The sequence below is a fragment of the Eptatretus burgeri genome, chromosome 10 (assembly GCF_056783735.1).
Source record: "Eptatretus burgeri isolate ZD-2024b chromosome 10, Ebu_testis_v1, whole genome shotgun sequence".
Taxonomy (NCBI): Eukaryota; Metazoa; Chordata; class Myxini; order Myxiniformes; family Myxinidae; genus Eptatretus; species Eptatretus burgeri.
Window position 1 is genome coordinate 51422198 of NC_140970.1, and position 16319 is coordinate 51438516.

Genomic DNA, 16319 nt, shown 5'->3' on the forward strand with positions numbered 1-16319 from the left:
GCGGCGAGGGCAGACGAGGGGGTGCTCGCGTCGTGCAGGGAGCTGCACCCCAGGGAGGCCGACAGCGCGACCTGGCCGAGGTGGAGACGCTCGTCACGGGACAATAAAAATCCTCTATACCCCGAGCATCAGCAACCCCCCTCCTGTTTCCCCCCGCGCTGAGATAGTGCGACCAAGGGGGCCCCTTTCCCACCCCCTATCAGACACTCCCCGCGAGGCCCGCGGAGTTGAGGCACCATCGCCGCTCCGCGTCTCATCACCAGACGGGTAGGCCCGACCCGGTCTCGGCCTCAGGCCCGCCTCATCCTTGAGGGTATTCTTTCCTTGGTTTTGGGTATGTGTTGTCGGCGCCGTCTGTGAAGTAAAATTGTATAAGTGTTGCCGTGTGCTCGGTAGTCGGATAGCTCTGCATTGTGTTTCTCTTTTATATTTGCTTTTTGTGTAATATTGTGTTTTTCTTTTCTGTGTGCTTTTGGTGGAATTGTATATGTGCGCTTTCCGTTCATCGCGAATAAATGTGCTTTGTGTTGAACTGTTTCCCGCTTCGCTTCGTCATTTCTTTCATTGAATCCTCATCTTGCTTCACGTAAAGGGTTGGTAGTGGGCTGAATACGCCCGATAATTAATCGAACCGTCGAGGTCGACGATAACACCGCTCGGTTATCCCGATAGTACGGAACGGGTCGCTTAAGTGGCCCGTGTCCGAAGTCGACCTGCGGCGAGGTGCGATCGCCCGGTCTACCCTCCGCGTGGGTACTTAGGTAGGTCGAATTTGGCGAGCAACCCTATCCCACGCGGGGGCTGATTGGCTCGATCGCGGTGAGACCGAAAGGTCCACCCGTGACTGGTTCCCGGCGTTAGTCCGAGAGGGTCACGACTGGATTGTCCGTCCGGTGGGCGACGTGCCGCGATTCGAGTTACGTGGCCGTCAGCACGCCGGCGGGCGCGAAACCGTAACAATATATTATAATACCAAGCTTGCACACTAAAGACTCAGCTTGCCGTCACACGATCCCTATGAAATGGATGTGGCACTTAGCAGACATGCAGACAATGTTTGGGAAGTCTTGGCGTTCCATAGTACCACTTGCATTTTGCACAATACGTATTTTTGTCATTCCCCGTTTATGGTCTGTCATCTGCTACCAGCTATGTTGTACTGCTATCCTGTGCGTGTGCACGGGTATCGCTAGTATGTATATATATATACATATATATACATATATATATACATATATATACATACATATATATACATATATATATATACATATATATATACATATATATATATACATATATATATACATATATATATACATATATATATATATATACATATATACATATATACATATATATATATACATACATACACATATACTGTGCAATAGACCATGGCTGCTTTGAAAGTCAGGAAGCTAAACAAGTCATGGAGACCGCTTTTTCTTTTTTCTCTTCAACTTACAAGATGGTATTTTGAAGAGACACATGTCAGCAGTAAATTAGGGAGGTCGCCAGTTTCAGGGAATCAAATGATAAGTGGAACAAATCAATAAGGGTTACTTGAAATTATCGAGTTAAAATTGAGAACTTGCTGGGGATAAATAATCCATCAGGATAAGGAATTTTCAGAGAAAGGCAATAAATTCAGAAAACAAAACCAGTCACAAGATCAACACCACGAGATAAAACAGGATCGAGAGGACAATGCATACGTGTTGCTGCAGAATGAAAACATTGAGGTCAACAACATTTGGAAGCCATGATCACACTCAACATTCAGGTCCTGCAGTGCAGTTATTTTGGTAAGTATGTGTTTTATAGATAGCTTCCTTCCCTTGTCTCGTGGGTGAATCAATGTAAATGCGCTGTGATTTATTTTAATCGTTAATTTTATTGGGATTCTGCAGAGAACAACAACAACAACCCTCCCGCCCCGAGATTTCAGCAGGGTAAACAAGAATGACGGTTAGAAGGATGCTGCAGAAAATAACGAAAATCCCCTGCCCCGGGATTTTCCCCGCGCGCCAGAGCACATAAAAAAGGAAGAAAAGGAGTGAGCAGAGAGAAGCGAAAGGACAGAGGAGCCAGTAAGAGGCAAGCGAGAGAGAAGCCAGCCAGTGAAAAGCAAGGAAGGAGCACTGATCTTGCTGGAGCGCTCATCGTGTTGGAGCACTCGTGTTGCGGGAGCGCCCGTCTCTGAAGGCATGGACTGGTCTTGCCACTGCCGTCTGGAACGCCTTCTTCCTCCTCCGCCTCCTGAGGATTGAGCTTGAGAGGGACCATCCGCTGCCAGAGCTGGAAGGGTCGCGTGTCGTTGCCGGAGAGAACAGAGTCGAGGTTTTGGTGGCCGGGACGGGCACCGATCCGAGTCATCCTGAAGACCGCACGAGGCGGACAGGTCCAAGGTAGACCCTGGCCCTCAGCTCCACTATCCTCAGAGCTGAAGGCCAAAATAAAGGTGTCAGCCACCAGTGTGTGTGCGTGTGCGTGTGCGTGTGCGTGTGCGTGTGCGTGCTCTAAGTAGTGAACTGTTAAGTGCTTTTGCCTGTACATTATTTGCCTTGCTTGATATTCTGTTTAACTCTGCTCTTTGTGTTCCCCTCCCTGCCTATTGTAAATAAATATCCCTATTTGTTAAATGTATCAGCTCGTTTTGTGTTTCTTTCATTGGTTCGACATGACGCGTGATTGAGAATTAGTAAAAGCTGTTACGGCCCGAAGGGGACAATCGGGACCTACGGTTCTCGGCGATTAAACCGCTCGGAATCGCACACAGAACGAGCGCGCTAAGCGGCTTGTTTTCATACGAGTTCCGTCGAGGGTGAATTTCCCCGGTAGTTGGACCATGTGGGTATTTAAGTAAATTGAAATTGGCAATCGACCCTACCCCACGTGGTCTATCCATTGGCGAACTTCGGTCCGATAGAGGACCCGTCGGCTCCGGACCTATCCGGGGCGACTACCTATACATTCCGGGTGATCGGTCGGGCCGACTTGCAGCTCCATCGAGCAGTCGTGCTCGCGACCGATACCCGGCCCCGCAACAATACATCTTCAATCTCCTAGAATTTATATCTTTCCAGAAAAGAAGTGGAGTTGACAAAAATCAGATGATGGGGCAAGAAAAGCGTGTCGTTTCAGGGCTCTGAAAATTTTGCTCAAATAGATATATCTGCAACCAGTGTTCAGAAGAGGAGTATGAAGTAATGGAGTCAAGGAGTTAAATATTCTACTTGCCAACAGATGCAGTGCCTCTACCCCAGTCATGCTTCTTTGAACAATGAAAGAATTATAACCATGAGGTGTTGTATTTGCATCTGCTGTAACACCAGGCAACAGCCATTTTGGGTGGAGAGCAAATCTATAACCATACCAAAAATGTCATCACAAAAGCAGAGACTTTCAAGTGCAAAGAGAAGGCGAATTAAAAATGCACAAACAAACGAAAGTTTTAAAAATAAATACATAAATAAAGGAGTTTTTAAATATAATTTTTTTTTTAAAAAGCAAGCCACTTGGATGCAGAAAGAAACCTTGAGTGAAAGTAATTACAGTATATGCATATCAAAGTATGGTGCTGGTGAACCAGTCAATATGCTTCATGTTAATACTTCATGATCATGGTTGGCATTAAAAAAATGAAAAAACGGATAACAGACAGAGGGGACCCTTTGTTCGAAACATTTGTCACGATGGTAAATACACAAAATACCAAGCTTCTTGCACGTGGTATAAACAGGTCCCAACTGGAGGGGGATCACTCGGGAGAGTGCAAAACCTCCGCCGCCAATACTGCTGGGTCACTCAAGTGAACCTTATATCTTATTCATTAAATATGATGTCAACAGTACTGACAGAGTTATAGTTCTTTTCCCCAACATTTTTTTTTCGGGGGGGGGGGGGGGTTGGAAATCACTTTACACATGCAGAAATGCAAAAAAAAAGAAATCGAAATTTTGTTGAAAAAAGTTGCAAAAATGTTTTTTTCCTTGAACAATTTTTTGGGGGGAGTTGGAAATCACTTAAAACATGTAGAAATGCAAAAAAAAATTTCTCTAACAATATTTGGGGGGGGGTTGGAAATCACTGAAAACATGCAGAAATGCAAAAAAAAAAATTCTCCAACGATTTTTTTTGGGGGGGGGGACCAAGTCCAAAATCTAATGGCATGATCCTTGGACCACACCTAACCCCCCCCCCACCAAGTTTCGTCGAAATCCGTCGAGGAGTTTTTCCGTAATACTGTTCACAAACAAACAAACAAGCAGTCATAGACTGGTACTTACGAAATCATCAACTTGACCTCTGACCTTGTTTAATAAAAGCTGTCTCTGGAGAAGGTAGCGATGCAAACCAGAAGTTTCTGCGATGATTCTGTACCAAACCATCAAAAAAAAATCGAATGTTTTGGATGTTTGACCTCACTGTGACCTTGATCTTTGACCGATTTTGACCAAAATCTAATCAGCGCGAGCCACCACCCTCCTGAATCACGTGGTGTAATTTGACATTGGTAGCTTCTTCCGTTCCCGAGTTATCATTTTTTGGATGTTTGACCTCACTGCGACCTCGAACTTTGACCGATTTTGACCAAAATCTAATCAGTATGAACCATCACCCTCCTGAATCACGGGGTGTAATTTGACATTGGTAGCTTCTTCCGTTCGAGTTATCTGTCCCAAACCATCAAAAATCGAATATTTGACCTCACTGTGACCTTGACCTTTGACCAATATCTAATCAGCACGAGCCATCACCCTCCTGAATCACGTGGTGTAATTTGACATTGGTAGCTTCTTCCGTTCGACTTATCGTGCCCACAAACACACACACAAACAAACAAACAAACAAACGGAAGTCATCAATATACTGATGAAATCTTTAGATTTCGTAAGTAACAAACAAACAGAAACGGAAGTCATCAATATATTTACGAAATCTTTAGATTTCGTAAGTAACAAACAAACACACAAACACACAGAGGATGGAAGTCATCAATATACTTACGAAATCTTTAGATTTCGTAAGTAACAAGCAGTCTTAGACTGGTACTTACGAAATCGTCAACTTGACCTCTGACCTTGTCTAATAAAAGCTGTCTCTGGAGAAGGGAGCGACGCAAACCAGAAGTTTCTACGATGATTCTGTACCAAACCATCAAAAAATCGAATGTTTTGGATGTTTGACCTCACTGTGACACTGACCTTCGACCAATTTTGACCAAAATCTAATCAGCACGAGCCACCACCCTCCTGAATCACGTGGTGTAATTTGATATTGGTAGCTTCTTCCGTTCTCAAGTTATCATTTTTTGGATGTTTGACCTCACTGACCTTGACCTTTGACCGATTTTGACCAAAATCTAATCAGCACTAGCCATCACCCTCCTGAATCACGTGGTGTAATTTGACATTGGTAGCTTCTTCCGTTCGAGTTATCTGTACCAAACCATCAAAAAATCGAATATTTGACCTCAGTGACCTTGACCTTTAACCAATTTGGACCAAAATCTAATCAGCACGAGCCATCACCCTCCTGAATCACGTGGTGTAATTTGACATTGGTAGCTTCTTCCGTTCTCGAGTTATCGTGCCTACAAACAAACAAACAGAAACGGAAGTCATCAATATACTTACGAAATCTTTAGATTTCGTGAGTAACAAACACACAAACACACAAAAAGAAACGGAAGTCATTAATATACTTACAAAATCTTTAGATTTCGTAAGTAACAAACAGAAAGGGGTGAAAACAGTAACCTCCAATCTTCGATGGCGGATGTTAATAAAAACTGCTTCAGCAGCAGAGGGACAGACAGACAGAGGAAAAGTATCAGTGTAACACATCACATCATGACAATTGGAAGAAGTAATATCAATTGGAACAATGATAATAAAAAGAGACCACAAGAAAGAACGGAACTGAAAGGGAAGCAAAAAATAAGATTAACAATACAAAACAATAGCAAGCAACAACTTAAAAACAGATTTTCAAACAAGAGTATCAAATACTTTATCATATTTGATTTTTTTATTTTATTATCATTCTCTCAAACAAACTCCAGCTAAATCTCTTCAAATTCCAGGAACCCATTTCTGTCAGTCAGCAATAAAGGTAAACCAAGTTTAATCACTATACACAAAACATGCTTTGTTGGTAAAAGCAAAGCCTCGAAGGCTCCAAGGTACTCACTTTGCCAAAGTTCCATGTTTTTATCTGTTGCAGTTCCTGAAGCAATTGCATATCAGAACACAATTTCAACTTCTCTATCAGTGCACGACAATCAGATGGCTGGAGAAAAGAAAAGGGGGGGAAAAAAAAGCATTCTGGAGGAGCCAACAATTAAAACAGTCAAATGAATTTCCTTTTGTAACCAAACAAACGTTTTAAGTGATGAAGGTTCATTCTCGAGCTTCTATGTACGTGTAGAACAACAACAAAAAAAGGAAGAATGATACTTTGGAAAACTTTCACAGGAAATATTTATTTTTGGCACAACATTGAAACTCATGAAAACATGTGATTGGGGGTAACAAGACAACGAACTGACAAGTTGAGAGAAGGAGAGAATAAGCAAGGGGAGAAAAAAGAAAGGAAGAGGAGGAAACAACCTCAAAGTAAGAGGGGGAGGGAGGTAGGTTGGGTAGAGATAATCAGGTACAAAGCATTGGAGGTTAGGTTGGGGAATGACAAGATGATCTTCAAAGGGCATGAGGAGAATGGACATATTAACAATATCGGATTTTAACCTGGGATCTCAATATCATGAGCTGGATGGTCAGACAAGAGTGGCAAAGTAAGACAACCAAAGCTTTCAAATGTTTATTTTAAAAAAAAAATTTTTATGCATTTCTTTGACGTCACAGATCTTCTCCCACCAACCACAACAAAATATATCGTTATGGTATTGCAAGTACTAAAGTTACACATTTCCTGTTTATTCCAACATACCAACTTTTAACCAATCATCCAATCTCCCTCTCCCTCTCCCATATATGACATGTGATCTCAATTGTCACCACACCAATTGGCTGGGTGTTGGTACCTCTCTCACAAACCTGGCACTTCAGCAAATAACTTCTGTGACTCCATGCGACTGACTTAATCTGTGAACTTTCCACCCTAGATTTCTCCCAATAGAAAATCCTCACTTCTGGATTTGGTTATGACAAACTTCACTGCCAATGTCACCTGTTCTTCGTCCACTCCAATTGGTTGATCTGATCATGTGCTTGTGAGAGTCAACAGCTCTCTGTCCATTTTCAGAGAAAAGCTTCAGTGCTGAAGAGTCTGGCAGTTCACTCAGGCAGAATGGCAGGGACTACAAGCAGCCAGTTGCACTTCAGAACTGGTCGCCGACATATTCCACCCCGATGTTAACTCAGCAAGGGAATTCTTCCACAGACATCTGCTTTCTCTCTCTTATTTTTAGATTCATCCCATCTTGTTTTCAGTCAACATACCAATTCTCCCACAAACACTGAATATTGTGGTGTGGCAGTTGCCTTGAAACAACTTGAGTTTATGCCGGGAAAGCAAATCTGACCGAAGAGAACTTTAGATCATGCCACAAAGCCCACAATAAGTGCATGTCCACTCTCAGGAGAGTCCCAAAACAACATCTGGTCAACCTCAAGCCTGAACTTTCAAACTTGTCTCCCTCCTCTAAAACCTGGTGGTGCCTTGTTAAGTACGTCTTGTGTATGCTCCCCCTCCTTCCCATCCCTCACTTCGAATGGCACCACAGCAAACTCCACTCATGACAAGGCTGAATGCCTCAATTCTGTTTGCTTCCAAATGTTGTGTCCCCAACCCCTCACTCTCTGTAACCACCCGACCCAGTCGCACTTAACTTCTCCTGGACTCTGTCCTTTGCATATAAGAAGGTTGAGAACTTTCTGGCAACACATGACTGATTCGGATTCTGCAACTGGACCGGACAACGTCAGCTGACGTGTCCTAAATACCGGTTCTGCTGCCCTTCCTCCACTCTCATGGACATGTAGCTATCAATGGAATCCTTTCATGTCCTCTCCCAGACAAGACTGGAATGCCCAAGGCAGTGTTCTTGGCCCCCATCCAATTCTAATCTTCATCAACATTCTCTTCGACTAGAAAAATCCTCTCTCTTGAATGACTCCACCCTCTGTCATAATTTTTCTCATCCTTCAGATACAGGCAGCAGCCTCTTCCATCTCTTCAGACATTGACAAAAAGCACAAACTCATCACACACTTGCATTTACAGAGACATGAGAGAAGTAAATAAACATCTTAAATTTCTTCATTTCATGTTTATAAAAGCAGTTTTCCTCAGTGATTTGTACTAATATTTGACTATTTCTTTGCAGAAACAAGTTCCTGGGTCTTGTATGACAATGAACTATGCCTCAAACCCAGGGAGCATACAAACTTTCCAATTTTCAAAGAGGACGAATTGTTGGCCATTTGGAAGGGGGTTGGCATTCTGATAGGTTGGCATAGCTCAAACCTTGGCATTCTGCTTTCTACAATCAATCGGGTGATTGTGCAATCCACCAGCAAAGGCAAGGACTCCACAGCTTCCCATTCTGGTCGATCTGAGCCCTCAGGAAGGTGTCTTCAAACTGTCAAGTGGTCCATTGAGAGAACTCCCGTCGCTCCTCGTTTGTCCATCTCTATCTTGTCCGTCAACCCTGCTGTTGGTGTTGCCCCCCTACCCCAACCCTCCCTCTTTTCTCCTGTTGTGTTCAGATCCATTGTGTTCTAGCTCTTCCATAAGCCTCGACTTTGTATGCAAATAAATTAATAAAAATTATTTACATTAAAAATTAAAAACCTCGATGTTCACATGCAAAAATATGTACCGCTTCAGTTGGCGTCTTCTTCAGTTTCGTTCTGTCGACCTTCATGGTTGTTGCATCAAAAACAAATTCAAGTAGAGAGAATCTGTAATGAGAAATTAAAGCAAAGGAGTTAAAGTATTTCTTGTCTTCTTCAAATGCCTTTCACTGCTTATAGCAGAAAACTGTCAAAAACAAGAGCAAACTTGAAGGGGAGCACTCGGTAGAGTGCAAAACCTCCGCCGCCAATACTGCTAGGTCACTCAAGTGAACCTGATATCCTATTCATTCAATTTGACATCAACAGTGCTCACAGAGTTATAGTTTGCAACTTACCCTTTTACTTTTAACTTTTACATACTCAATTCATTCGTCATAACTAGATTCCTTGAGACAGAAATTGATTTTACGTGGGTATATCCACCTGAAGTTCCAAAATCAGCCACAATTATAATTTTGGCATGTTTTTGTTGGAAATCACTTATAACATGTAGAAATGCAAAAAAAAAAAAATGAAATTTTGTTGAAAAAAAAGTTGCAAAAATATTTTTTTTTCTCCAACAATTTTTTTTTTTGGAAATCACTTAACAACATGAAGCAATACAAAACAAAATTCAAATATTTTTTCAAAATGGCCGCCATAGCGGCCATATCGGACTTTGGACCAAGTCCAAAATCTAATGGCATGATCCTTGGACCATACCTAATCCCCCCACCAAGTTTCGTCGAAATCCGTCAAGGAGTTTTTCCGTAATACTGTTCACAAACAAACAAACAGAAAGGGGTGAAAACAGTAACCTCCGATCTTCGATGGCGGAGGTTAACTAGAAGGGCACTTGGTAGAGCGCATACATCTGCCACGCAATGCCTGATCCACGAGAACATATCAGACCCAATACATTTTTTAAATTTCATGCTGTGCAGTACTATATCGTTTTTGGCACCATCTCTCAATGGTGAAGAATCACTTTAAAAATTAAACAATTCTCGTATCCAGAGCCGGATTCAGATCTTCACCAGAATCCAATCAATTTGTCCTTGCCATACACCCACCTGTCCACCAAGTTTTATCCAAATCTGTCCACAACTTTTTGAGATATCGTGTTATAAATTGGTTTCACCCTATCTCTCAATGATGAAGAATCACTTAAATTCTAGTAGTGGAATCCGGATCGTCACCAAAATCTAATTAGTTCATCCTTGTCACAAACCCAACCTATCCACAAAATTTCATCCGGATCCATCCACAAGTTTTTGAGATATCCTGCACACAAACAAAGACACACAGACACACAGACACTGAAAACATAACCTCCTTCACCTTCAGTGGCAGAGGTAAAAATACTTGGAATTCCCCACAAGATTCTCAAACGAGCAAGTGCAGCCACGATGCATGTTTGAATACGTATCAAAAGGCAAGAAAAAAAAAAGGGAAAAGGACAAAAATCTTCTTCTTCTTCTTCTTTCGGCTGCTCCCGTTAGGGGTCGCCACAGCGGATCATCCGTATGATCCGCATAGTGATTTGGCACATGTTTTACGCCGGATGCCGTTCCTGACGCAACCCTGGTCGCCTCTTACGACACAGGGATATGGTACACCTATTTTAACCGGGGTATACACCGGCCCAGTATACTGGTACTCATTTCGCCGACCTCGGAAGGATGACAGGCTGAGTCAACCCCCTGGTGTATTAATTCAGTGGCCCAACGGGGCTTGAACTCAGGATCTTTTGGATCCCAAGCCACTGCCCTAACCACTGTGCCAACACCAGGCTTGGAAAAGGACAAAAAATACAAATAACAATTGTTACTTGGTCAATGAACAGCCAGCCTTGACTTTGTATACAAATAAATGGTAAAAAATGGCCAGCCTATGGTCAAAAGATATACACTCAGCAAGTTGGGGGTAAAGGAAATTTACCATTATAAATGATTGATCTAGAAATTCTAGATTCAATATGCCTGCATCAAAGAGGAAACCACAAAATACAGGTTTAACTGTCGTGCAACTAGTTTCCATTAAATATTTAACTCGAGCAAAGTCCATGGCACCCCATCACAAATCCCCATGTCCTCGGCGAGTCAGAGTCCGAGTCAAGCTGCATTTGGCTGACAACTGAGAAATGAACTCGGAGAAATTAAACAAACTTGAGTAATCGCAGTATTTTCCCAAGTGTGCGGTGGAAATGTGCATTAGTATATGAATCGGATGTGCTGTAGAATGAAGTCATGTTGTTTCTTTGTGAATTTCAAAGCAAAATGCTACCGTAATTTGAAACCGCAACTGTTACCTGTCTAACTACGTTACCCGTGAGTACAGGTCGCACAGCACGGATAGCCCTGGGTTATCTCCAATTGGCTGTTGTTATTTGTGCCTACTTCTCAATACTTTTATATATTTATCCTGTCACTTTTTGGAAAAAAAAAATACATAATAATTAAATAAGGGGGGGGGTGGGGGAAGGAGTGGGGTGGGGGAAGGAGTGGGGTGGGGGAAGGAGTGGTGTGGGGAGGTATTGTAATCGGCTGTCACTCCATCGCCTAAATGGGTGTCAAAATTCACCATTACAAGGTGGGAGAACAGTATCATTTTTTGGCCCCACCCTCTGGGGCTGTGGGATGGGTTCAAAAGGTCAAATACCAAAAAAATGCAATTGTGGGCACATTTTTGAAAAAAAAAAAATTTATGAAACATATGTGCAATCAACATGAGGTATGTGCAATCAAAATAAACAACACATCAAATATAAACGATTTTTTGAATTTGACCTCTGATTCAACCAACAGGGGGTGAGGACTTGGGGGTACAGGGGTCAACACAGAAGATTTTTTTTTAACTCAAAATTTTATATTGGGTCATTCCTGGTGCAACTTTTTGCCAACTTTAAACTTTGCTCGAGATGGGAAGCGTGGGGATTTGCGATGGTGGGGCATCAATTTCGCTCTAGTTATATATTGCTTTGACAAGTATTATTCGTCTAATTGTGCGTGCTCCGACAGTGTCCTTCGAAAGGGTTTCCTGGTTTGGTAGAATAATAAATGCTTCCGTTTGAACCCTTGCGTGAAGAAACCGTCAGCGCTTCTTCAAGCGCTGAAAGATTTTTAAAACAGGTAACTTTGTAATCAAACAAATAATTTTTCCAAGTAAATTTCATTGTTCCAAGTGAATTGATTATCAGCTTTTCAACCAAGTAAATTGATTACAAAAGAATATTTTAAACAAGTAAATTGCTTCCAAACAAAGTAAATAAACTATAAAACAATATTATAACCAAGTAAATCAATTGTTGGCTTTTCAACCAAATAAATTGATTATAAAACATTATAACCAAGTAAATCGCTGCAGTGAGATTAAAAATGATACTGCCTTTCCAACAGTCCCATTTGTATTATTCTACGACGATAGAAAACCTTTAGAATGAAACCTTGTGGAGAAACTCAGTTCCTTCAACATGTAGATTATAGGTTGAAAGGAATTTAAATAAACTTTGCACTATCCACCAACTAATTCATCGCAATCATTTCCTGCATAGGACATTATTGCATTGTAATGTATACAGTTGTGTGGCAGCCGTACCTGACAACGCAGCTTACATTGAAGCCATGCATATTCAACACCAGTGTAATCGATTTATGTGTGCTTGATTGTCGCTCATCCACAAGCCTCGATCATGTTTTAAAAAATAAAAATAAAAATAAAAATTGGGAAACCCGAGTTCTGAGCCAATCAAGGACCCAGTAAATTTTTGCCTAAATTACCAAACAAGGCCCGATCTGAATTTTTGTTACGAAGTACCAGCACAACAAAAAGGTGTGATTAATTGGGGTAAAGTAAAGTCGAGTAGTTGTTAACAGCCAAATGTGATGAAGTTAATCTTTCAACCGAAACTAGTTTTATAAAAGCAAAGTTATGTAGCCAATCACCAAATGAACCTTGGAAACATTAATGGAGATTTATTTGCTCCCTTACCTCAACAGGCCCAAAGTAATTTTCAATAGTTCCACATAGAATCAAAAACTGAGGCTTGCAAGTGCTGCCATAATTTATCATTATGTGATGCATCTATTTATTACAGCGAGTGCGCTGTATACAATTGCACCGAGTTTGAAATGTCCCCGGTGTCTACCCCGTCTCTGGTGTCCCCTGTCCCCCCCCCCCCCACGTGCCTCAAGACAGTCAATGACGGCCGTCCGGTAGATGCAGTGGGTAACCTAGACGGAAATAGCGAGAATTGACAAATACCTGAGTATTTCAATGGAAATTTGTGAAACTAATGTGTTATATATGTGAAAACCATTTAATTTATTGCTTGACTGGAAAAAAAAAAATAAAAAAAAAACCAAGAAACTCGCCCCTCTCATGTACGAACGAACGAAAGACGTCATTTCCGCCCACCATCGCATTTCGCGCTGATCGCCGAATGCTGAAAGCTAAGTTCTTCTTATGCTATCATTCTTTTGCAGCCTCCTGCCACGCTGTATCAAACGATTTCATTCCTTCTGTATTATATAAAGGTGCTCATCACAATAATAACAAGATTTTTACATTTCAAATATTAAGTATGCTTTTTAATTTTTTTTTTTTAACTGAAAAAGCATAAATTGCATATTTTAACATTAGTGTACTCATTTGCTTCACCACACATGCTGTATTGAAGGATTTCACTTGTTTTTGCATACAAATCTACAATCTTGGAAGAGTGAGGTGATGATGCCAAAAATAAATAAATAAATAAAAACAGTAACCTGCAAATATGAGAGTTGGTTTGAGTTAGATATTGGGTTGCAGCTTTGAATATTTGGTCAACCAAGCCGATTCACATCTCCAATACTCCAATCGTTAATTCACAACTAGATACATCATGGAATCCAATGCGGGAGCAGATTAATCTGTACTTTTTTGGAAGCAGTAATAGGATGTTTTAAAAAAAGAACTCGTTATTATTTTGAAAAAAAGAATCAAGTAAATGCATTTGATGATAGGGTAATCACACGTGATCAAATAAGCAGCAGGTGAGGCAGAAAATGCTGTATCTTTATCAGTGAGCTTTGACCATCATCAAAGACTATAGCAAATGCACTGCTGTGGCAATTTTACACTGATTGCAGCAACATCTCTGGTTGGTAATGCTTCGCATGGTCAGTCAGTTCTGGAAGATGAGTGTCAAACATCAACAGCAATAAGTTATTACAGAGGTTTTCAAAACAACAATTAACTAGAACGGCACTTGCTCGAGCGCATACTTCCACTAAACTCAACAGTTTACTGTTTGGCCAGATCTGGATCCAGACCTGAACCAAAATTGAATCAGCTCGTTCTTGTCACCAAACCAACTCATCCACCAAGTTTTGGCGTATTCAGTCCACAATGTTTTGAGATATCGTGCTATAGATCGTTTTAGCCCAGTCTCTCAATGGTGAAGAATCACTTTTTTTTTTCTTTTTTTTTTAATTATTTTTAATTCTCGTATCTGGATTTGGATCTTCACCAAAATTTCATCAATTTGTCCTTGTAAGACACCAGCGTCCAACAAGTTTCATCCAAATCCGTCCATAACTTCATATATCGTGCTATACATCGATTTTTGGACCCATCTCTCAATGGTGACGAATCACTTTTTAAAAATTGAGAAAAGTTCTCATCAGATTCAGATCTTCACCAAAATTGAATAAACTCGTCCTTGTCAGACACCCAAACGGCCCACAAAGTTTCGTTCGAATCCGTCGACAAGTTGAGAAATCCTACTTGCAGAAAGACAGACAGACACAGACAGACGTGAAAACTTAATATCCATCAACGGAGGTTATTACTTTCCTTCTGGAGGTGCACATATCGACAAAGAAAAATAAAAAAAAACTTCCCCATTTTGGCTACACAAAAGGTACATCGACTACACAAGCATAAAGAAAACCCAAATGCAAGCGAAGACAGATTCCAAAACGAGAGATCCTCAATGGTGCTGTTGTTAATCCGTATCTGACAATGTGAAAGTTTTGAAACGAAAAGTTTTTCTGCAACAAACTACTTGACCTGTGGAGCGTTTTGAAGGGGAATATTGACCTTAACTACATACACTACACTACGATCAAGCTTAATCTACCAGTAAGTGAAAAATTTATCACATTTTGGCAAACTGTTCCCAGTGCCAAGCACACTACCCCATTCTGCCCCCAAACCCCATTTTCCACCACTGCCCCCCGCAAAACCTCAGTTTGACCCTTATATTTGAACAATGACCCAAAAATATCAAATTTCAGATTTACTAAAAAGCCATTCTACACACAGCATTCAACCTCAAATGGCGTTTATTTGTTCGATCCTCGGTCATCTCAAATGGTTTCTACCGGACGTGGGCCTGGTTGCCATGGTTACAGACGTGACGACTGTGCTCATTCGGCAAGTAAGCAGCTCATGGGAAAACCATTCGACACGACGAGTCACAAAGCCGGATCCGGCAACGTCTATCCTTGATCAGTCTTCCTCCGTTCGAAATGTCCAAAGCGCAGCGGTGGAACACGTGAATATGTATAAATAAAACGAGACTTGGAGCGATTAAAATAGCACAATTACTGCAATGTTTACGTCACGTGTCCGAAGGAAAAGGGAGTTAAAAAACAGGTCACTAAAATGGCAGTTACGATGTAACATAAACCGGATGACTGTCCGCATTGATCGACTCCAGCCGGCAGGACATCCACGGAGCCGGAGTTACACCGTGAACACCCCACACACCATTTACACGGACACGGATCAAACAGAGACACTCAAAGCGATTTAGAGTGAGACACGCTAAATCATGCTTGGGCCTAACTAGCTCGATGGCCGTCTCTTCTCCGGCCTCCCCCCCCCGGCTCGGCTAACCTCAATAGGCGGTCAAACGCTCGATAAAAACATTCCCGAGGTTGCCGTACCACTTTCGCCACCGCTCATGTGGCCATGCCAGCCGCCTGATGCCGAAGGCCGGGCCGGTGAGACTGTCTCCCCCTCGCTTGAAAATGGCGCCCAGAGCACACGGTGGAGACGACACCGTCCCTTCAGGCCGAAAATTGAGAAACGGCTCAGGACTCGTCAGGCTCGGATCGACGTGTACGAGGTAACGCGGTTCCGAGTACGCCTCTGAAATGTTTTCCGAAACGACGAACAAACCGATTATTACCACAGAGGTTCACCAAAGGGCGCGAGCTGCCTTCACACAGCAGCGCTTCGCCATGTTAGATCACAACGACCCTCCCTGCGACTTGAACTCTTCTTCCTCTTATTATTCCTTTTCGATTCCCTGAATAATTTTTTTAATTACCGTCTTGAGCAGAACATTTAAATCGTAAGATGATTTTTCGACACGTACTGAATTTTTCATTTTTCACAAACTCATTCACATGCCCGCCCGAGTTTCCGCACGCCGGCCAAGGTGTCCTCTCTCTCTTCTCCATTCTCTTTCAGCAAACCGCCCCCACGGACGTTTCTATCCTCCCACTTGTCTGGGAAGAAATA

At 41.9% G+C, this 16319-nt stretch overlaps 1 protein-coding gene across 11 annotated transcripts in view; it reads right to left on the reverse strand.

Moving 5' to 3' along the window:
• HUWE1 (HECT, UBA and WWE domain containing E3 ubiquitin protein ligase 1) overlaps positions 1–16065 on the reverse strand; it is a 428879-nt gene extending 412814 nt beyond the window's left edge. For 7 of the 11 annotated variants that reach the window (XM_085898286.1, XM_085898280.1, XM_085898284.1 and 4 more), the window contains exons 1-3: positions 15740–16065; positions 8852–8933; positions 6199–6297 (exon numbers count right to left, since the gene is read on the reverse strand). In XM_085898286.1, coding sequence (XP_085754412.1) covers positions 6199–6297; positions 8852–8896 — 144 coding nt within the window. In that variant the 5' untranslated portion in view covers positions 8897–8933; positions 15740–16065. The remainder of the gene's footprint in view (positions 1–6198; positions 6298–8851; positions 8934–15739) is intronic. The other 4 variants (XM_085898285.1, XM_085898283.1, XM_085898282.1 and 1 more) reach the window with 2 other exon arrangements.
• Positions 16066–16319: the final 254 nt, after the last annotated feature.